At 37.8% G+C, this 24633-nt stretch overlaps 1 protein-coding gene across 4 annotated transcripts in view; it reads right to left on the bottom strand.

Annotated features, from left to right (window-relative positions):
• Nucleotides 1-24633, bottom strand: part of PALLD (palladin, cytoskeletal associated protein) — a 206732-nt gene that overhangs the window by 33972 nt on the left and 148127 nt on the right. For all 4 annotated transcript variants that reach the window (XM_035890899.1, XM_009635319.2, XM_009635320.2 and 1 more), the window contains one exon: nucleotides 549-1244. In XM_035890899.1, coding sequence (XP_035746792.1) covers nucleotides 549-1244 — 696 coding nt within the window. The remainder of the gene's footprint in view (nucleotides 1-548; nucleotides 1245-24633) is intronic.

Below are 24633 nucleotides of genomic sequence, written 5' to 3'. Positions count from 1 at the left end.
CCTCAGAACAAAAACTCTAACCAAAAGTCAATATACTGTTATGACCACTTTGTTGTCAGATGTATACTTTAACATCTAATATTTTAAGTATCACAAAGCTTTAGGGACTTCTGAACAATATGCTCTTTACTTGTTATTTCTCTACCTGCAGACATAATGGGAACACAGACTGCCAATATCACTGAATATGTGACTTTAAAAGAACTGAGTCGTGAGAATGGTTTTCTTGGATCTCCTTCCACCACCCTGGGCATGCAGAGCCTTTTGTTGTTGCTTTCATATTTTCATCAACTCCAATTTAAACTTTAGCTTCCCCTCTTTTGTGTTCCTACTGTAGGACTCTCTCAGACTCTCACTTCTGTGAGGGTTAGAAAACTATATCCCATCTATAGCACAAAGGCATTTGCAAATAATTCATACATCTCTCCCTCTCAGGTAGCAGGTAACAGCAAAGTACCCTAGAGAAGTACAAAATGAAGCAAGTGCAATAATCTTCAGTACAATCTTCAGTACAGTCAAACTCAAGGAGCTCATTAGCTGATACTTACGGAGGCGTCACTCCTTTCGGGAGGCCTAATGCGTTGACAGAAATGGGTGGTGGCTGGGATGGCAGCATGGAGCTGAGAAAAGCTGCTGGAGACTGGCCGGAATTAGGAAATCTGGGAGTTGGAGACAGGCTGTGGGAAGGCGAAGAAAGTGAAGGAAGAGGAGGGGGTGGAGGAGGTGGAAGTGGAAAGGAATCACACACCGGATATGTCACGGTTGGACTAAAGACAGGTGGAGGCGGGGGCGGAGGAGATGGAGAAGAAGGAGACCAGGCGTACTCCCCTTCTGGAGCAAACTGCTGAGAGAAAGGGGGAACAGGCACTCTTCCAAACTGTTTCTGAGAAGCAGTTGGAGACATAGGAGAAGGAAGGCTGGATGTAGATGATCCTGAAGATGGAGTCACATAACCTGAAGCAGGGCTGATGTTCTGAGCAGCAATGAACTGCTTAGGCCGAGCATAGTTGAAGGAGCTGGAAGACTGCATGTTTGGGGAAGTATGAGAGTTAAGAATACTCATTGGCACAGGAGAAGTGACAGAACTGCTGGACTCAAGCTCCTGGAAGGAGGGGGGAGGAGGAAAGGAAGGAGAAGAGGGAGGGTTCTGATGATGATCAGGTTGCTGTTGGTGACGATACCACTGGCCACTTTCTTGCTCCAGACGAATTTGGTTCTGCAGCTGCTGTATTTTTAGAGGGTCCCTGTAGGAAGGAAAAATAGACAAAAAGATGATCAGACATGCAGTGCTGGTTGGGGAGGAGGTAAAAGTTCCACTGAGCTATGGTCTAGGAAAGTCAGGAGGCAGGGAAAGTTCAAAGCGCTTGCGTATCTTCAATAGCTCTATTTCTTCAGAGCTAAAACATTAATACAAAAGTCTGTTTTTTGAGCTCAAGAAGGGGGAAAAAGTATATGCATAATAGAAGTTAAAAGAACCTTCAATTCTTAGAAAATATATTTTAAAGGAGCAATCCAGATAATACAAGTAATGGTAAAAATGTTGAAGTTCTTAACAAGGTTTCTTTTAATTTCTTGCCTATTTCATTCAATGGCCCTGTTTCAATAATAAGCCTCAGATATTTACCAGTGACAAATTCAGCCTTGATTTCTGCTGTAGCCTCTGTGGGCTGATCAGATAGACCTAATTAGTGCCATACTTTTAATGAGTTACTTGGAGACAAGGGACCAACTTCTGTGTTAGAATTGTCCCTGTATCTGTAGACGAGCAAAGACTTCGAAGAAACATTTGTAACCTAAGGAAATGGTGAACTGAACTTCTCCATGTCACAGAATCACAGAATCACAGAATCGTAAGGGTTGGAAGGGACCTCAGGAGATCATCTAGTCCAACCCCACTGCTAAAGCAGGCTCACCTAGAGCATGCTACACAGGACTTCATCCAGGCGGTTCCTCATATTCAACTGAAACCTCTTATGTTTCAGTTTGCATCCATTGCCCCTAGTCCTGTCGCTGGACACCACTGCAAACAGACTGCTTCTGTCCTCGTGACTTCCGCCCTTAAGATACTTGTATGTGTTGATGAGGTCCCCTCTCAGTCTTCTCTTCTTCAGGCTGAACAAGCCCAACTCTCTCAGCCTTTCCTCGTAGGGGAGGTGCTCCAGTCCCTTTATCATCCTAGTCTTTAGTCCCACTTTTTTTTCCAGGCTTTATTCTTAACTGTAGGTCCTGAGACATGTCCTAGTAGATACTGAATACAGTTCTAAGGAATTGCTAATTGCAGTACTATCAGTTCAAATAGTAATGAGAATTTCTTTCAGAAATGCAGACATTCACTAGCAGAACAATAAAGACTAAAAAATCTAATACGCAGGAGTACTCAAAACTGCTAATCAAGTTTTTTTTTTAAAAAAAAAGCAAAATAATTCAACAGTGAAGCAGACCAGACCATGCACTGACTTTTTTTTTTGTCTACAACACAGTTTTTTGAATGCCTTTGAGATTAAAATTAACTGTGTGGTCTCTCATCTTAAGATACATCAGACTGACTTGCTTAAAGATTGTCACGTCCCAGCTGGAAATCATAACTTTATCTCAATGCTCCAGATGTCTACAAAGTTTCAGCATAGGCACATATACCTTTTCTGTATATTTAATACATAAATATTATATACAAGTGTGTCATTGTTTATATATAATTTAGGTCATTTAAGTAGAAATTTTAGAAGCTGTCTACTTAATGCATGCCATATGAATGTAAGATTCTGGCACAACAATATACTTTTGTTGGTAGCAACAAAATTAGAAATATTATCGTATATTCCACTCTAAGATTCATTTTGATATTCCAACCATCCACATTTCCCAGGAATTGTTTTCTGGCAATAATTTTGCTTATGATCTCAGGCCAAAGGAGATTGTTTAGATAAGAAAAAGGGGAGAAAGCTTGTTTAGGACAGAAAACTGAAAAATCAGGTATTTACATTTAACAGTTGTTTTTTTCTTTTTTGTCATAAAGATGGTTCAATTCTAGCAACAGTCATCTCACCAACAATACCTATTTAAGTACTCAAAAGAGAATTGCATTTTCCTTTTTAATTAAATCAGCAACAAGAACATTGAAATGTCGCGGTTCACTTGTAAATTTCATAATTCATTTTTTGATGTTGACAATAGAGACTGCAAATCCTTATAAGTTCAACTTTTCAATCCATAGGACACAAGCTGAACCTCATTCTTCAATTTTTGCTAAGCTACATAATAGTCTCCTTTTCCCTAAATGCGCTAAAGCAACACAATTTTAGTTTCCATCAACATTTGACTTTCTTGGCTGATGATGGAAACACTTCAGGTCACCTCTGATTGGAAAGAAAAAGTCCCTTAAGTTTACTACTTTCAGCTCATTCTGTATCTTTAGTCTGACTATATGCAGACCTACTGTCCAATACCCCTAAAATTATTTACAAATAATACTTGTTTTATTTTCCATCATAATCACCCCGATATATTTTTTATTTATTACAGAGAGGCTACAGTTAAAAAAAATGGGGGAAATTTAGTATTGTAAGTAGTGTATTGAATATAACTTAGCTGTCTCCAATGCTCCTATGGTTACCCAACATGTGCTGAAAGCAAGTCAGAGTGTCTTGTCTTGGGACTTTTTTATTTTCATTGCCAAGTCACATGGTGACATGCCCAGCCAACAGCACAACACAAATGACCATCTATGGCCCTGTCAATGGTAAGTATACTACTACAGCGCCTGCCACTGAGCTGCTGCTGTACCAATCCAGGCAGAACTAAAGACCAGATTCAGTGTATGTCTACAAAAGGTCAGCAGGCAAATGTGAGGTTGCTCCGCTCTCACACTAAACTTGACTTGAGGCCACAGGAATATACATGCCTGTAAGTCAGGGTTTATTACTTCAGGACAGCACTGACTCCATTTGCAAAGCTTCTGAACAGCTTAGGGTCCAAACAAAGCAAGTGCCTGTCTCCTTGAAATATAACACACAGACATAATCATTATCGTTTCAGTCTATGTAGCAAAAAACATGATGACCTCCTTAGAGCAAATTTTCATTCCAGCGGTAGACATGCATGATCCTTGTCTGCAAAGGAACATTCTCCACCTCAAAGCTATTTTTTAGGAGCTGATGCTGCCCTGTACTTATTAATTTCTTGAGCAGATGTATCCCAGTGATGTATCATTAAGAAGAAGAAAAAAAAAAAAGAAAGAATAATCAATTCACAAGAGTTCCTTTGCAATGAAACCGACAGTGATGGAAGCTCTACATAGGTAGGTCTCCGAAAGACAGCACTGCTGTGCCCCAGATATAGAGAGCCCAGCAGTCAAAATGATGCAAGGGAACTGGTCTGTTATGTTGCCCTCATCAGGAGGGAAACAAAGAAGGAAATTAAAAAAAAGCCCAGTTTTTGGATGATATTACAGGAAAAATTAGTTTAATTGTAATTACATCCTCTTTCCAATTAGCTGAAATGTTTTTTAATGCCAGTGCTTTAAAGGGCACACATGCTTTCAGGGAACACATCAAGCTTGTTTAAACAATAGAGGATAAAACATATTTTCTCATGTGGCATTTTTGGTTTTGCCAAATAATTAATTATAGCAACGTAAGAATGAACAGTTAAAAGTAAATTTTTAGTAAAATTCAGTGAATCAGTAACAAAACCCATCATAACTGGAGTAAAGTGAATATTGAGAAATTTCAGCAACTCACTGAAGAACAGGCCTAGTAGTACATAAATATTTTCAAAAGGTCTGCTTCTGTATTTGTGATTTTTTTTTCCAATACCAGATATTCTTACCCAAGATTTTTATATAAATTTTCAGATGTTCCAATAGGTATGCTAAAAGGTAAAGGAATGCAAAAAAGTAAAGCAGTAATATTTTAGCTGAAGCAGATATTAATTGCAACAGAGGGAGAACCAGTATTTATGCTGTTATTATTTACAGTTTGAATATGTACAGATTTGCTGTCCACAATACTTAATCTTTTCTTTTCAGCTACTAAATCAAGAAGGCACAATCTTTACTCCTTTACTTATAAATTTGTCTCAGTTGTTTTCCACTTTTCTATATATTTCTAACTGTGGAAAGAGATGGGAGAATGAGAAGAAAGAGGGGAAAGAAATTCAGTTTGTCCAGCAGTTAAGGATGAGGATTTGCTTGCATCACTAGCAATATCCAGTGCTAGAGGATGTAACAGTGAATAGAAGTTGCTGCTGGAGCACTGTTTGTGCTACGCAATGTCAGCCTTCCTTTTCTTTACAATACTGAACACTGAACAGCTAGAATATTTTTTTGATATTTCTATGCTATTTAGGCATGTCTTTACTTAATATACAGGTGAATAACAAGATGCAACGTTACACATTCCCAAGTATTTCTACTATCTTGCTTTCCTCTCTGTTCTCTCTAAGAACAAACAACTGAAGGAAGATAAAGCAACTAAAAATTTTTAAAATTAATTTATTGGCTAACTTCATGGAAATGAAGCTAAATGGAGTTAAACAGTGGGAAACATTTGAAAACAGATGTTCAAAGGGAAGACTAGAGACATTAGGTTGCTTGGTGGCCAACTATAGAATACTATCTTTTTAAAAGCAAAACACTCTGTACGAGAAAATAGTAAACAGAGATGCTCAGAATCTTCTCTAAGGCTGCCAGTACATATGACATATTTTAACAGTTACTTGAGAACTCATGTTCTGAGGTATGCACTTGGTTTAGATTATAATAGGCTATTTTATCTTACCACCCCATTTTCATAATGTTTCTTCTTCCTGATACCTTCTTTGTATCACACTGTTTTGAAAATCAATAGAGCAGTCCTCGACTTTGAGAACTAAAACTGGTAACCTCAGGACCTATAACTCCAAGCCTAGGCCAAGTGTCTGGATGCGGTGCTATGACGAGGGGAGATAGGTGACGGTTATACATCTCTGAAAGTCCCAAAAGGAACTGGCTCTGGATTGCAGAGTACATTACAGCAGATGGCATTTTCATGGATGCAATAAACCCTTCATACTGAAAGTTCTCTGTCAGGCTCATGCACAGGTTCCCAATATTAGGATATGTACCAACTTTATTTTTATCTTACATCTCTGGGTTTGTAAAGAGCATTACAAAATTTTATTTGGAGGAAAAATGCACCAAAACCTCTTCTGGGAAACATGCTACTATTTGCAGTGTAATCATCAGCTCCTCAGCATAACCTAGCCTGTGTACCTTTTAAACACAAAAGTTCATATGGAAGCCCTTATATCCATCCTATCTCAGGAGAGGGTTTTCTCCAAAGGTGGGGGGATGCTGTCCAAGCCTTGAGAGGAATCGGTCATACACAAAATGAACCCTATCCAGGTAACGTTTACCACAAAGTGTGGTAAGGGTATTCAAGTTTATTCAGTTTTTTACAACACAATCTACAAAGTAGATTGAAATAAACCACCACAGATAAAGAATTAAGAATAAATACATTTTTCAATGTTAAAACTTCTTAAATTTACTGGGTTTGGCTCTCCTTTGTCCTCCCTCATGATCTTAACAAAAGAAAAGGAGCAAATGGAAAGCAGATAAAGAAAAGCAATTCTTGTTTAAAAGAAGGAATCCTATGTATCTCACGTATGGGAGAATAACAGGCTCACTTCTGTCTCAAGTCATTCCTGAGTGAAAGCAGACTGGCCCCTTCTACCACAATCCTTCCAGCAACCTGCCCTTTGAGAAACAGCCAGTGCAGTTCTACAGAAATACACTAAAAAATACCTCTGAAATGAAAGTACAGGAATATTTTGAAGGAAAATAACCAGAATTAACCACAATTAAGCTTGAGCTAGTTTTCTAAATTAAGATTTGAAACCAATGCCCCCAAACCTCTGTATTTGTATCTTGGGGTAGCAACTATTCATCGTCATTAAATCCACCTTCCAATGAAGATCTAGCTTCTAACTCAATACTAGTGCTTCAGAATCATGCCAGAGCTCAACAAAATGGGAAACAGTCACAATCATGATGTATTAAAAAGGCAAGGGCCTTTCTCAGGTAACACTGACTTGCATGTCAGTAAACACCTATGTTTATCTGTACTTTTATAGGTATATATTTAGAGCTATGTTTCAATATTTATACAATGGATTGAAAATTTTTTCATGATCATTTATTAATTTATTGAAGTTGGAATGTAATAAAATTTAGTTATACCTCTCTGGCTCCTTGGCAGCCCAACTAGATAACTGGTAGGCAGAGAAGGAATGGAGAATTGGAAGGGCTGGGGGCTGCTGTGGTTCCCTCACTAGGTAAGATTCACAGTGCTTCTGCGTCTGTGGCTCTTTGGCAGCTGGCATGGCTGACTTGCCAGATAGCTGCTTAAGCTAGCTCTTAAAACACACTGTTTAATTCGCTTTCTACAACCACAGCATTTATATTTTACTGGTATAAATGGTAGTTTTCTAAACTTCTTCTGATGGTTCCTATCTCAGAGACTGAAATGCACATACCAACTCATGCAAAATTTGACAGTAGTCACTGATATCTGGAATTGTTCTCTGGCAAAATTCCTAATACAATTTAAGATTTTCCACCAGATTTAGCAATAGTTTAGAGTTGTTAAAGATGAAAACAACCTAAGCTAGCAGTAGATGAATTAACAGCTGCACTGAAAATAAATACCCAGAATAAAAAGGTAATTCCAACTAAACTGTGTCCACTGAAGAATATTTACTCATTTTAGAAATTTTAAAAATATACATGGATGACAAGGCAAGAAGCTGAAGTAAAGGGAGAAGATATGCCCCTTTTTACAAAAACTGCAAAGTTTTCAACACAGAGACAGCCTTCAGGCTGTATTAATATGAATACCTTTACCCAAGCATTAAGCTTCCTAATGCTGAACAATCCCTTATATTGTGAGAAACAAATGTGGACTGTTTTAAATCCTACAAGGGTTCACATTCATGTAATACTGGAATTATCAGTTAAAATAAAGACTGGGGGAGAAGGAAAAACAAAAGCCAGCATGAGTTTGGGCTCTACCCCACAAACAGTCAGTGATATTTTTTGTCCATACTAACAGATTTCAGGGAGGATGCAGGGTTGTCATTACAAAGTAATCCTTACATTGAATAACTAGAGAGCTATAACTAGGAACCACCTCCACCAGCTGCAACCTTTGTTTTTATTACTTGCCCTTCAAAGCTTAACAATTTGAAAAATGCAGATTTGTGACAAATAATATTTTCCATACTTCAGGTTAATATACAGGAGTGTTTATAATTAAATTCACTGTAACCTAACATGCTCTCAGGAAAATCAGTATGGTGCAAGAGCTAACACAGGTACTGGACTATGAGCACACAATATGAAACTAAGCTTGACTTTTCATCTGGGAAACTTCATACAGAATAGAAGATAAATGTAAACTACCTGCATTGTACCTGCATTGTTTGAGAACTCTCTTGTAAGGAAATCCTGCTGTAATTCGGCTGTTAAAAACTTTTCTGCCTATCCTAAAAAGCGGCAGTTGTACCTGTGCCCATTTTCCATTATGGTTTGATTATCTGTCAAAGGCATCGAGGTAATTTCTGTACTAAGGAAACCAACAGTAGTGATAGTGCCAGTATTCAGCAAACACAAGCAATTCTTTCAGAGACAGGAACCATTTTTCATCTCTACGCCACTGCAGGGAAATTTTTCAAAACATGCATCCATGAGATAACACTTTTAGCCTGGGTACAGAAAGAAAGGAAATTGTGCTCTTGTGCACATTCATTGTTCCCAAAAGCCATAAAGACACAATACAGCTTTAGTAAAAAAGCTAAACTTCTTTTCACTGGCAGGGTTAGATCATAACCAGGTAGTCTGGTAGTCAAAAATCTGTCTGGTTTACTTACATAACTAGTGCACACAGACAACAAGTTTTACTGATAAAAGAAGCAAAAAGTGTTATGTTGTTAAGAGGTAAATTGTAACAAGGCCTTAATAGCAATATGGGTTCCAATTTACAGCTGAATTGGTCTAAAGTGTAGGAAATCATGACTTGGGATGCAGGAATGAACTGGCCTGCAAACGGACAAATAGGTCTTCTGCCACTGATTGTACTATAGCATGTGTAAAGTTATATTCTGTACTGATTGGTATATAATCAAAGAAAGTATGGAGAAAAAAAAAAACCGAGTTTGAAAAATTGTACTAACCTAAAACCAGAAATGAACAGAAGAAAAGATGGATGGCCACTCATCTAGATGTAATATGATACATTTTCTCCGTGCTGGCACTGGAACAGCATGCGCACAGACATTGGGGTTTGGTTTGTTGTTTTTTTTTTTTAAATTTATTTTAAATTTAATATATTTGATTAACAAGATGCTCTATAAATCATATTTTTCATCTACCACTAGCTACCAAAGTTAGGAGATTTGCTTATTTTTATGCCTACCCATGAACAGTTACAGTAGGCTTAAAACTGAACCTCCACACTTTCAATATTAATATTCCAGTATCTGTCAAGTGTCTGTTCTTTGGGTAAGACATAATGATGACTGCTTTGTACTACTGAAATAGATACTTTCAGGAGGAAGAATGTACATCATATTAAAAAGAAAAAAAAACCAAAACAGTACCTACTGGATGTCCCAACATTAAAGGGAGTACACAGTTGCTGTCACTGTTTTTAGGAAAATTAAACCTTTAACTATGTTTTAAAACTACTTGAAGAAATTAAGGTGGGTTTAGAGCCTAAATTCTAGGCCCCTTTACCAGCCATTCTGTATTCACAAACAGTTACGATGTTTGAGCAGGTCGCTGCCTCATGGATTTTAGCAGCTGATACATCAATAGTCTATTTTACTTAAACTCACTGGAGGTATCCTGTTCTTAAACTACCATATGAAAAGGAACCACTGGAAAGGAAATCAGTGCATAAAACCAGGTATTTATATGAAATAAATAAATACTTCTGAGATTCTCCTACTACAACAATATGACTTACTCACTTTAGTTGTCAGCACCATCAGTACCGTAAAGTTTTAGTACTATACCATTCTTGCTGAAGTCCTTCTACACACAGAAAAATAACCCTATCAACAACATACACTAACTTCTATAGAAGGAGAAGAAGCACCAGGAAGTAACAGTACCTGGTAAGACAGTAATAATCTTCCAGTCTGGTTCTCAAGGGCACTGGAAAGTGAAAGTAACACTATAGCATCACTCACAACTTTTGTGACATTTATTCAATCAATGTAATCCTAATGCAATTATGTCTTGTGCTCGATCCAGTGTGGGATGCTATATTCCTGTCATGCAATCTACGTTGGCAATCTCAACGAAAGTTATGTCAGTGAAAAGAAAGATACTAAAAGGATGAACAACTGTGCAGTCACTCTGCACGCTGCAAACCTCCTAGGGTATCTGAAGTTACTGCCGTATTAGGGATTGGTGTCATCCAGAGACATTTGCAGAGCTATTGGGAGAATTTTTCCTCCCAGATGCCCTCTTAGACAGCCTTTTTAAAAGCACTGGTGAAGCCCATCTCATGCATTAATTGAAGAAGCAAGAGCCTTTCACTACTTCCCTGCCATTGTTCTCTAGCACCTGAAACAGGGAACAAGTAACTAACCCCCTCCATGTTACATAGCTGCTCGGCTCCAGCTGTAGTTAAGAACTTTCTCAAGTATGGACTAACTGCTTCAACTTTCTTCCCCCAACAGGCTAGCTGATAGACAAAGCTCTGGTTAAGTGAAATATTCACTCTGTGGCAAAGAAACTGAATATAAAAAATAGCTGAAGCATCCTCAGTGTTTGCACATGTTGCAGCATTGCACATAAACATTTCTGCAAAGGGCTGGCAAATGCTCAATCTATTCATGCCCAGAACACTCACAGAGCAGAATGAAAACTCCAACACGCACGAGCAAAACAGGAGCAACAGAATATCTTAGTAAAATGAAAACACTTGACAGTGTGGCAGATGTACCTTAAGTCAGCTATTGCATTTAGAAGACCAAAAAGGACTCTTTGTAGACTTGGCTATAACAGGAGACGTAACTTTATCTGCTCATGTAGACTGATAACATCGTTTTGGTTTATCGCATTTTTTTCCTATCAGCAACTTGCATTAACTTCAGTGATACCTGCCTGCTGAATACTGCTGTGACCTATCTGGCATCAGGAACAATCTTTTAGGATGTGGATCTCCATTCATCTTGCTAGACTAATTTTGAAAATAAAATAGTTTATAGGGTACTGTCGCTTCTTATCTAGCCAGACACGTACTTCAGAAGTGTGAGTTTTGGGGTTTTGGTTTTAAAAGACATCTTCCCCAAAGTATAAAAGAGATGAGAAAAATGATGATACTCAAAATGTTGCTAAAACACCCTTAGATATGCAGATCTACTGCTTATTACAACTGAATGATAAACATGATTATAATGAAGATATTTTAGGCAAATCCTAAGGGCTAAGTAGACTTGCAGCCTTAGTCCATGACTGAATGCTACACCTCACTGTATTTTCCCCATCACTTGTTATAAAACAAAAAATTAATACCTACACAGCAGAATTACTGAGTAATGGCAAAGCCACGCTACACAGATGTCACTGCAGTCAAAATATGTTTTTAAATATTCAGAATATACTCTGCTCCTGAACAGATTGAGCAGACCTGACCAGAACTACTCAAGTTCTATATCATCATGAAGAGAAACAACATATCCTGAAATAAAACACACTGGGACACAGACACTTGCCTTGAACTATGGAATCATTAAGGTTGGAAAAGACCTCTAAGATGATGAAGTCCAACCATCTATTTTATCATTTCATGGTTGCTAAGCCAAATGAAGGCCTCCAGCCACCACATGTCCCACCAGTCCTTCTCTGTAAACAGAGGCACCTCCCCTGGTAGGCTCACTCACCAGCTGTGTCAGGAAGTTACCTTCCACACATTCCAGGAAGATACTAACTACCTGGCAACACGTAATTTAAAATAGTATTTCCCTGGTAAATAGATTAAGTGATTTAACGGTGAGAATTTAACATTTTTTAAAACTGCTAACTAACTGTACAGCACATTGTGCTTGAAAAGCTTAAATGGAATAACTAACCCAATCTCCTTCTATGACAAGGTGACCCACTCAGTGGAGAAGGGAAAGGCTGTGGATGTAGTAGGACTAGACTTTAGTAAAGCCTTTGACACCATTTCCCACAGCGTTCTCCTGAAGAATCTGGCGGCTCATGGCTTGGACAGGCATACACTTTGCTGGGTAAAAAGCTGGCTGGATGGCCAGGCCCAAAGGGTGGTGGTGAATGCAGTTAAATACAGTTGGAAGCTGGTCACAAATGGTGTTCCCCAGGGCTCGGTATTGGGGCCAGTTCTATTTAACATCTTTAACAATGATCTGAACAAGGGGATTGAGTATGCCCTCAGCAAGTTTGCAGACGACACCAAACTGGGTGGGAGTGTCAATCTGATTGTGGGGAGGAAGACTCTAGAGAGGGACCTACACAGGCTGGATCGATGGGCTGAAGCCAGCTGGATGAGGTTCAACAAGGCCAAGTGCCAGACCCTGCACTTGGGTCACAACAACCCCATGCAACGCTACAGGCCTGGGGGTCAGTGGCTGGGAAGCTGCTTGGCAGAGAGGGACCTGGGGGTACTGGTTGACAGCCGGCTGAATATGAGCCAGCAGTGTGCCCAGGTAGCCAAGAAGGCCAATGGCGGCCTGGCTTGTACCAGAAATAGTGTGGCCAGCAGGAGTAGGGAAGTGATCGTACCCCTATACCCAGCCCTGGTGAGGCTGCACCTTGAATACTGTGCTCAGTTTTGGGCCCCTTATTACAAGAAGGACAGAGAAGGGCAACGAATCTGGTGGAGGGTCTGAAGCACAAGTCTGATGAGGAGTGGCTGAGGGAACTGGGGTTAACCTGGAAAAAAGGAGGCTCAGGGAAGACCTTATCACCCTCTACAACTACCTGAAAGGAGGTTGTAGTGAGGATGGGTATTGGTCTCTTCTCCCAAGTAGCAAGCAATAGGACGAGAGGAAATGGCCTCAGGTTGTACCAGGGGAGGTTTAGATTGGATATTAGGAAAAATTTTTTCACCGAAAGATTGTCAGGCACTGGAACAGGCTACCCAGGGAAGTGGTAGAGTCACCATCCCTAGAGGGATTTAAAAGACAGGTAGACGAGGTGCTTAGAGACATTGTTTAGTAGTGGATAGGTACAGTTGGGCTCAATGATCTTAAAGGTCTTTTCCAGTCAAATGATTCTATGAATACATTACATATAAATGACAGAGCAAATAAATGCTTTTGCACTTTTGAGTGAAAAAACTTTCCATAAAAATGATTTATTTCAAAAACTATTTATTTCTTAATATATCAAGTAACCTTTAGTATGAGAGACTTATACAGTAAGGACTTCTTCCCTGAACTAAGCCTTCCCCGAACATGCTTTAAGTGATGTATAATGCGATTAAAAAGATGGAATCATACAGATAAATTGTGTAGTGATAAACACTTGTTAGGGCCAAATACTGTGCCAGTGATTCTGTATGGCTAGTCCCTTCTCTAAAACCATTTTGAATCTCACTTAGCTCTTAGCAAAAGGAGTCAGCCTTCTTACCCAGAGAAAATAAGAGAAAGGACCACGTTTCACTTTTCCCAAATAAAATAGTAACCAACATGGTGACTGGCCAAAACCAAGGAACCACACAGACTGGCACTTCTCCTGAGAGGACAGTAAGGACACATCTGCATTTGTGTCCTTGGATCAGAAATGTGCTTTTGAAGCAAATCTCCAATTGTCCCCACTTGCTGGTTATCCAGTTTGTATCCTGGAGAAGCCTCTCAAGAACATAATCGGATTTCCTGTCAGGTGCAACTAATGCAAAGAACTCCAGCCACTAATGGGCTTCAGCCCATGGGAGTAGACTACAGCTAGTCCAAACTGAAAAAACGAACCCCCAAACTCAGCAACTCTGAAATGTGTAGTGTAGATATCATGCCCTCAGTATGTTTTTTTCACTCTACAGAGCCACTCTTGTTTCTGGGTACTACTTGCTAATGTAGGCTATATATACAGAGTAAGGTATAAACTAGCATGAGGTGTCTAGCTAAACCATACAAGCTAGAAGGCATTTAAAATAAGTGTGTATACCATAAGAGATTCTGGCTTTATGTTTTGTCTAAGTCTCAATTTCTAGGAAGTTAAACACATCTTGCTAAACAAATATGCTGAAAATGAATCTTTATTCAGAGAGTTTCTTGAAATATTTTAAGTGTACAGCATATTGATGTCTAATATAATAAAAACCAGGGTACTGTGCATATTATTTAACATTTACACATTCAGAGACGATGTATGGACCCACTTTAGAAAGTAATTTTACTATTTTAAAACAAACATGTCTTGCTTGTCTTCAGTTTGATCATGGGGTAGTTTGTAAAAAGCTAGTTACCAAGAAATGTGTATTCTTCAAGATTTAAACCCATTTTGTCTGACAACTATGAAGGAAGATTCTCTCTTTAGGGACTCATCATTTTGATGACTCATGCACCTTCTTAGCCCGGAACTGGACACTCTTGGAGAAAGAATATTGGCCTGGAAACAGCACTTGTCTGATTTGGGGGTCCAAAGTTATATTTTCCCCTATTTATTTATTAAGATTAGATTTATATTAAAATGAACATTCCAGAATGGATGATGAGAAAAGCGGCTTATCTATTCCTACAGTGAAAGCAAATTTAGTTTACCTTGGCCAACAGCAGTTTATGTTTTATCCTTACTGAAGAATGTTTTTACATTGAATAATTAGTAGTGTCCAAAATATATATAAATTGTTTCCTTAACATAAGTAGAGTACTTAGATTACATTTGGAAACTACTGGTAAATCACTGTTAGTGAATTGAAATTAAAAACAAAAAAATCCATGCTTTGTTTCCATTATTGTAAGTGCTAATAAGATGTAAAGGTAGCAATACATATCTTTCACAGTGAAGTTAACACTATCTGTATGTAAAACAATCAGTATTGTTTACAATTAAACCAAGTATCATGACAACTTGGACTTCAAGCTATCCTTCACCTCCCAAAGAGATGAGCTATAAAAAAGAAAAAATCTCATCTGTCTGTGGTTGAACATGCAACCTACAGTTCCATATCAAAAATTTAATTTTGGACTTGTAGGTTACTTCAAAGACAGAGGGATTTTGACAATACCAAAATTGGTAGCACTACAGGCAGCATCAGTGTGGATCTTGTGGTTCTCCCTGTATGAACCATGAGATTCCGCACGATCCTCTGTTCCTCTCAGCAATATTCAGATCATGGTATAACAATGGTCTGTCTTCAATTTTTCTTCTCACTGACGTCCCTCTCTCTAACTGCTGCCTTCTTGTCTGTCTCCCTGACTCTTCCTGGCTGTCACCACCTCTTCACCACCCCTTGTGAGCTCCAGAAGAGCTACCTAGGGTATACAATACCAAAATTCATTACTTTACCTTCTACCTCAATTCACATGCTAGCTTCTCTAGAAAAGCATGCTCCACTCTTTGGAAAACACTGGTCTAAAATACCCTTGTCTATTACAGTTTTCTACTGTGAACTAAAGGATAGTTATTATAGCTGTTAGAATCCACATGACCCTTATGTCTCTATGACAGTTTACTAAAGCTACTCTGTAGTCACAAACAAAACTTACATAGTACATTGATCCTGTTTCTCATCTGAAGGATCCCTTGGTTCCTTTTCAGTTTCAGGAAGAAACCTCAAACACAGCACTGAACAGAAGCGTTACACAATAACAAGTGTTTGGATTATTTGAGGTCAACTAATTGATTAGACAATTTGTACAAAATACGATGATAATTTTTTTGCAGAACAAGGAATGATTAAATGGAATTTGAAGAGCTAGAGACACCAGAGAGCATTTTAAAATATTGTAGTTTTTGTCACAGAGGGCAAAATAAAGCAAAGACATTTAAGTTCTCCAACCAATTGTGCCATATATCAGAGAATATGGGCACACAGATTTGCAGAAGGACTGAGCTTCTTAGGATTTTTATTTGAAAAGAAATAAGTTATTTCCCCTATGGTCATCCTCTTTTGCATGCCAAGGCTCTAACAAGCCCATGTGCTTAGACTTACCACATTAATTACATTCTCACGCCCTAAAGGCAATGTTTCCTGAAGCTGTCCATTTTTTGGTCATTTCATAAACCTTCAGAGACTGTAGTTTTCCAAACAGATTTCAAGACATCAATATTAAAGTTGCTTAAATAATAACTAATCCATCAGGCCTTAGTTTTAAAAATGGGGAAATAAACGTTGCTAAGCAAGAACTGATAGCACATAATTCTTGCTGTACACTATCCAGGCAATACTTCACAGATTAGTTATGTCTGATCTTCTACACTAGGGAGAACTTTTGTCCTCAAGAGCCTAAGATACTAGAAATGACATCTCATGAACCAAGGTTTTTTGTTTTGTTTAAATTTGTCTTATGTTTAAAATCTGATATTTGAAAATAAGAGAAATCTGTAAGACAAAGGCCCAGCTTGATTAACATACTTCATAATTGCAGGAAATGTTTTTCGACCCTTAGTTGACTCAAAATTTTTCTCATGATTTCTTAGCAGCATGATCTACTTCCCTAATGAATCATTCAGAATGAATGAGAAAAGATCTGCATACTTGGAAATAGCAACAGAATCTCGCAATCATTTTGAAATCCTCTATATATTAAATAGCCTTATATTTTCAAAACAAGCTCCAGATGTGTAAAACAATGATACTTGATTTTTGATAGGCCTAAAAGATCATTCGCCTTTTTCTTCTGGCCTTGCAACACTCCAGTTTGCTGTCATGTTGCTCTAATTCTTCTAGTCAAAAGGAGACACATAGGGAAATTTTCTCATCATCTCATGTATGGCATCTCACTTACATGAGCGGTAGTACAACCTCCAGAGTGCAGTTCAGAGTGTGTAAATCAGATGCTAAATGTCAGAATGTATGAAGACCCTCTTAAAGAACCCTCTTTAGAAGTCATCCCAATAAAGCACTGGCTTCGAAATGAAGACAGGCAACTCTGATTTAAGCACAAAACACATAAAATGTTCAACACATCCTCAGTAATGCAGACAAAAATAACATTACCCAAAAATCTTTCCCCTGCCCACAACTTAGTAGATCATGAGTCAACTGCAGATCTCATAGTACACCACATTGTTTCACAGTCACACTGGACTTAAAATTTAATTTATTAGTTTAAAAGTACCATTTTTTTTTCATATGCATTATGTAGTTAACTAGCATGACAGCTCCTATTTATCAGCAGCTAACAAATGTACTCAGCTACTCTTGGTGGGGAATATTCTTTTAGGCGGACTTAGTATCAGGGAGGATCCACAGTTTCAACACTACCACACCCAGCTAGGGTCACCATGTAGGAGTAAAATTAATAGAAAAGGTCAAATTGTTTAACAGCGTTATGAAGTAGCATTGTTAGAGTCAGGAAGAAATCTTGTGATTATTTATCAACACCATCAGCTGTAGAACAAAGAGTTGAACATAAACCAGGCAAAAATATTTACTCATTAAAAAGGGGACTCATTTACTCATTTAAAAAGTAGTCCTAAAGGAAAGTCAGAGAAGATAATCAACAAAAGACATGCCAAATTGATTTTAAACACCACAAAAAAGAGCACAGTATCACACTGTATTCCGTATGAAGATGAATGCAAATATTTCAGACCAGAAGATCAGACTGGAACGTGTATGGCAAGATTGGTTGTAGTCACATAAGTTAAATGTGAGGACAACTACAATGCTAAGACTAAAAAGACTCAGATCAATGTAAATAACTTCCTTGTACATTGTGTTCTTTAAACAATCAGCAAAAGAGTCCAATTAAAATGTTAAACAATGCTTTTCAGCACAGAAATGCATATATTGCAAGCACAAATGCTAAAAGATACCCTAGAGTCTTTCTATGCACTGGGAGAAAATCTGTTATTTACTTCTCCCAAGTTCAACCTGTTTTATTTCAATAAGATGCCCCCAAATCTTTTTATAATTATTTCCATTGCATATAAACATAATCTCCTGGTATTAGTAAATTAGCTTGGCTAAATATAGCAAGAAGCACTCATGTTTTATGGGGCATTTTCTTTGGTATGCAGCTAATATAAATAAAATGAGCAGAGAGAAGTTGGCTGTATTCCACTGACATTACATCACTTTTCCTTAATAGGAAACCTCTCTGCAACTTAACATCTTGCTTTAAACACTCAGAAGTGTCCACAAAGTCTTCAGTAAGGATCAGCATATAAGGCCAGTAGTTAGCTGCAAGGGACTAGAACATAGAGTTGGAGCTCAGGGTACAACACTGAAAACAGAATGTGTAATGAAAACCACCTTTAAATTGCACCAACTGCAGAGGAAGAGAGCTGCATAATCTCTAAAAAAAGATATGTGTAAGGCATACATAATTCCAGTAAAAAGCAAGGGATGAAGTTGTAATTACTATTACTTGACTTCAGTAGACTCGGGATTTCCTCTAGAAACCTTAGACAGTGATAAATTAAAAAGAGAGACCTAATCCACTGGTCAAAAGCAGGACATAATCACAAGCATCTACCAGAGTTTTATTTGCTGCTTACTCTTTGTGAGCCTGAAAAAGACGAACCCTCCATTTTAAGGTAGCATCACTACCATCCCTCATCTCTAGCATGACATTATTTTGAAAAAGTTAGTTAATTACTGTAGACTAGCATATGATACTCATTTACTAAGAGTCAGATGTTGCCACCCATATGTCTGTTGAGCTTTTCACCATGAACAATAGGACTCCTTGATTGTACACAATAAAGATAAATCAAATGTGCAGCAAAACCCAGTGGACCTACAAGGTTTTTCTGAGAAAAAGATAGTCCTTGCACTCAATTTTTTGCATCCATTACTGAGATTGCTTGACTTTATTGTTTGTGTCATATATTGAGAGACAAAAAGCAATCAACATAGTACACGAAGAATAAAAGTGCCCAGAGAAATTTATGTTCATGCTGTAATTAATGTAAACATAAATTCTAGTTATAGTATTTCTAGTGAGCAGTGCTGAGCAATAATCCAACTCCTGCTTCAAATCTGCATGCAAAATTTGCTGGCATAGAATTTTATTGAGAACATAATTTATGTAGGCACTGTCACACACACACAAACACAAAAATGTATTTACCGCAGTACAAAAAGTCAGGGTAAGTAATTTTGTCCTCTGCTTTTTCAAAAAAAAATATTGAGAGTAGTTCACCGAGTGGCTCCTACTGCTTTTAGCTGCAGCTGTGCAACACACAGTCTTTGAAAAGTTACAGTAAATGTTGCCATGTTTACATCAGTGACTCTCCGGAAAGAAAACGCTAATCAAGTAAAGGTATGCAGCAAATAAATGAAGATGGAGTACACTGAATACCACGTGAATGCTCTCATTTAGGAATCACATGGTCTTATGATACCATGGATTCTCCATCCCCCTTACCTCAGTCAGACATCCCCAAATACTCCTGTGAGTCCTTCCCTGTTCTTTCACATCCAGTTGTGATGGCACAACAGCTTAGGATCCTTAAGCAGAAGGAGCAAGTGAGTTAAAAGTTGAAAGTAACCCTAGAATCTGAGTGGATTGGTGGCTTTGTTTGTTGGTTGGGTTTTTTTGTAGTTTTGTTTCAGGGCTTCTCGGTGGGTTTTTTTGGTTCTTTTAAACTTGGATCTGTTCACTGCTTCAGATTAAAGAGTGCAACAGAAGAGTGGTGCTTGTCCAGGAACAAGCACCTGAAAGCTGGACCTCACACGACTCACACTGCTGGCGAGGATGTCCCTTCCAAGGCAGGGTTTGTGAAGCCATACCTTTAGTTTGCAATCGTGAAGGATAAGAAAGAACTCCTATATCCACTTTATTTCTGAACGGCAGCGTACATTTAATTCACTTATATGTTTTTAATTCAGCTGCCATAAAATTAACAAAGTCTTTAATGGAAGTAAAGCCAAAGTTTAGGTTACAGCAGAGAAGAGTGATTTTAAATGGGCTAGCATGCACAGTGAATAACCGGAGTAAATTTCACCCCTGCTGCTGGAACTATCTAAAGATTTCAAATGGAGGGTATTTGTGCAACGTTTACACACTGTCTCCAGGCACATGGTATAGGCCTTCATTTCACTAAAAATTAAGACATGTAGCTTAAGACTTGATTGCCTGAACAACAGAGGTATAAATAACAACAGTCATTTGACCAGTTTCATCTTTGTATACTATTGTTGATCAGTGAGTTGGCTGCTTACTAAATAATTAGGTTTTCTTTATTCTATAACTATATGCAGAATTATTAGCATCAGCCAACACTCATTTTCTAAAATGTCATTTTAGCAGTGGTTTCAATTAATGCCTAGTTTTCAGAAAAGGTCAGGGAAAGCAGAGGAATTAAGTTAGACTCAAAACACAGTTTTAAATAATATGGCAACTATATTTATCTAACATTAATCAAATCTTACAATAAAACGTCACCAAAATCTGCTGACTGGATGACATAATTCCTGTTAAATAAGTTATAATTCTCCATTAAGTTTCAACTATTGTACTGTGTTGCACAGTAATTTTGGAAACAGAGAAAACATCTGCTAAAATGAGCTGTAATGGAAAAAAATTCATCTGCAATTCTCTCTCTCTCTCATCTATCCTTACAGTACTATTATGCAAGTTAGCCTACTATACATAGCAGCCACAAGAGGAACTGATATGCTAGCTGAACATGTACACATTAAATCTATCATCTTTTTGCTTTATCATAGAAAAAACAAGCTGCAGCAGCTTTCTAAACTTGTGTAAATGTATTCAGAAATTCAAACCAGTAGCCAGTTTGTTCAGGCACACAGGCATTCCACTGAAACTAACAGGAGCAACGGTAATTAGTAGCTCTAAAAATCAGGCAACTTTTTATGAATTTAACTTAATTCAAACAAATCTGAAAATTTACATTTAAAAATTCATCCATGTATTACAATAATTTGTTTAAAATTTCAGTTTGTGCTTTAGGAGTAATTTTTTAAGGTGAATTAAGTGTCTCAGTAATTTGCCTTTCCTTAAATGTCACAGAAATACTTGGAGATGCAAAGGTTTTATACCCAAGTCCCCAGTTAAGTGACAGAAATGGAAGACATCTGATAAGCATTTGGTAGTGTGGTTGAAGTAAGTAAATCTCCACTCTCTTCCCAGAAAAGTTGTCATAAAATCTAAATATACCACCTTTCATGTCAACCTTTATTAGCAGATTTTAGCAGTGAAAATACAGAAGCTCTTTTTCAAGCCTGGAAGATGTCCCTATACATAAAGGAGTGCAAGAATTGTGGATGTTAACTCAGTGTCCCTGGCGTCACACTGGAGAATCTTCCAAGTTCTAATTAAATATTCAGATCACAGGGAACACTTATCAAGGCAGACAAATCCAGGTCATTTAAATAACAGTGATGAATGGCATCATCTGCTTCAAAAATTGGAATAGAAAAGCCTTCCTATTAAGGGATATGGCAGGCTTTCTCAGGAGCTCAAGGAGAACTTTTGCTAAATGACCATGGAAAAGGTAATACTATGCAACTTGCAAAGATCCATGCATATTTATAATCATTCCAATGTTGGGTCCTATTGACATATTTTAGCATCTTTTATGGTTTACACTGTGTAAACTTGCTTTGTAACTGCTACTTAATGATTTGACTGCCTGCGCTACAGAAAAGCTACAAAGATACCAACTCTTCCCATTACAGAGAACTGCAGAAAATTTAATAATTTTAAATGAAAATATAAATTCTGCGTTGCAAAACTAACATAAGACGACTGCAAGTCAAAATAAATGAAATAATGAGAAAGCTCACACAATGAAGCTCTTCTTCTCAGAAGAAACTGTGCCACTATCAGGTGAGTAGCAGTTTAAAATGTCTAGAAATACTATATAATCAAAAATGTCTAGAAATTTTATATAAACCAGAAGGTACCTCCTTCCATACCAGCTAAGTATCACTTGGTGAACTGTTGCTTAACCACAACTTGTCCTAATTATCTGCAGTAGTTTTAGCCTACCGTACTACAGTTTAGAAATGCTGCTTTTCCCTCTGTTTTGGACTAGGAAACGAGAGATGAAGGAATCAGTTGGGCTGGTCTACAGGCAGAATTATACCAGAACAGATACTCCTACCACAACAAGTACTCCAAACTACTGACGTATACACACTTATTCTGGAACAGAAACAGTCAAGTTTAGAGCTAATGAGGTGTAACTAATTAAACTGGACACTTCCTAGAGACTTTTATAACTTTGTGATATTCCCAGCCATAGCCTGACTTGACATAGCCTGAATATGATGTACTATTATTTCTGATTGCTTACGTGTCTTTCAGTTATTAGGCCAGTGTGTAAATTCATCAACAACAGAAAATGTAATCCTGGGGGTTTACTGGGGAAGAAAAAATCCAAACAACATGTACTATTATCACAGCAAATCTACTAATATTTCCTGAAAAAAAGGTTCCATTAAACCAAAAGCATGATAGTTTAGTTTAAACACATGCTCCTGTCCCCACAACACGCCAGTCTGCACACCAATGTGCAATATTCATATGATGGGGATCTGTACAACACAAGACCTGATAACAGATAACAAGAATATTAGGCACAGTCAGCAATTTACAGGACAACCAATTAATTTAGACCTGAATGTATACATCCAAGAGTATCCAAGGAAAGCTCTGAAACATTGAACTGTTTCTTAGACCAATTGGGGAAATACTTTTTTCGTGTGTCCCACATCTTCCAAAAAGCCCTATCACCACCTCTTTCCTTCCCTTTAGGCAGCATGCTGCCATTACCTCTACCAACTATGAACACACATGAAAGCTTAAATTATTCTACAAATTTTGCCAGTGGTCAGTGGTTTTAGCAAACCCTAAATTTTCCAAAATGAAGGGCAATTAACCGAGAAATTAATCTTGCTTCCTTTTTAAGTTACTCTTGTCAAAGACGTTTTCAATTTCATGAAAAACACTGGACAACCTATAATAAAACTCTTGAGGAATCTGAGGTAATTAAATAGAGGAAGCATTTGAGAATAATCTCAACAACCGACCACAAAGATTAACACCAGTAACTCAGGAAGCTTGGCAGCAGATTTCTGTGATTCTTCCTCTATCACAAAGACCAACAATGATAACAGAGAGACAATTTCCCTAACTCAACAGCACATTAAGTATTATTTAATTATAGCTTTGTGAAGAATTTAATCTCTTGGACATGCTGCTTCTGTCTTGTATCACTTTCTATATGAGGCCCTGGCATTTTTTAAACATTTCAATTAATTAAAAAAGTACTATTAACACGTTTTACAAATGTCTCCCAAACATCCTAGTTTCACTCTCGTTAGTCAATTCTCCATTACTCTGCAAAACCAACCTTGCTCTGCCAGTACTGGAAATTCTGGCAGATGTATGAAATCTTTTTGGAAAAAGGGAGGATATTAAAAAATATTAGGCATCCCAGAGCTTTGTATGTTCATACAAATTCACTCAACCCCCCAACTTTCATCTACTATAGTTCAAGCTTCCTGCTTAAATGCATTCCAATTCTATTCTGCTCTGCTCTTTATCAATGAGCATGCTACTTCAAATATTAGCATTGCAAACAGTTCCTCTAATTCAGTACTCATACAAGAATTCACTCAGTAAACAGGGCCTGTCTTTTGCATTTGTAGGCATTAATGCTTAAAGCACAAACATCTATCTTCTTAATCCAAAAAAGGACATAATGTGAGTGCTGTGTTTCAGTTGCAAGCTGATAATTAACCTCAGTGGCCAACGGAGTTCTTTTGTAATTCATTATAATTAGCTGTCCCTAGGTCACTCCTCTTTTCTAGTTACAATCTACCACCAAAAAAGTCCAAAGTTTGTACCCAACAGGAATGTTAACTTTCCAAAGTTACAGAAGTCCTACAAAACAGCCTTCAAAGAGTATTCAAAGTGAGGATGAAATGCCTTGCCTGTCAGTTTGTAGGAGGAACAGACTGCAGTCAGAAAAGGATGAAACAAGAAGTATTTTACTGCCTTTTAGTAAAACAACATGCTAAATCTAGCATTAAATCAATACTTTTCCTGAATCAAACATTTCACCATACAAAGAGCCATGCCCATAAATAATAATCAGATCCTTGTAAGAAGTGTAGGAATGGCTTGCTTCATCTCAAGACATGCATGGCAAAAGAACCTGAAACTAATTTATAACTATAACATTTGCCCTCACATGTTAATGCCCTGATTTATTACTGCAGTCTGTAATGAACAGAACATCCACTACTTGCGCATGTGTTTCTGGGATCCAAATTTCTTGATACCTCTGCAAACCTGCAGAATCCCTGCAATCATTTGTTTGCAATAAGAACACGCCCAGTGAGGTACCATAGACCAGCTGGATATGCTGAAGCCTCTACAGGCAATTGCAAAAGCCCGCTCCTTCAAAATGACAGCTCATGCTCCAGAAAGCATTGCTTCGCTCCTTAAAAGATTCCTCAGAGTTGAAATCCGGTCCTT

Source organism: Egretta garzetta, unplaced genomic scaffold, assembly GCF_000687185.1.
Source record: "Egretta garzetta isolate BGI_Z169 unplaced genomic scaffold, ASM68718v1 scaffold593, whole genome shotgun sequence".
In the NCBI taxonomy this organism is placed as follows: Eukaryota; Metazoa; Chordata; class Aves; order Pelecaniformes; family Ardeidae; genus Egretta; species Egretta garzetta.
This window is presented reverse-complemented; position numbering and strand designations above follow the sequence as displayed.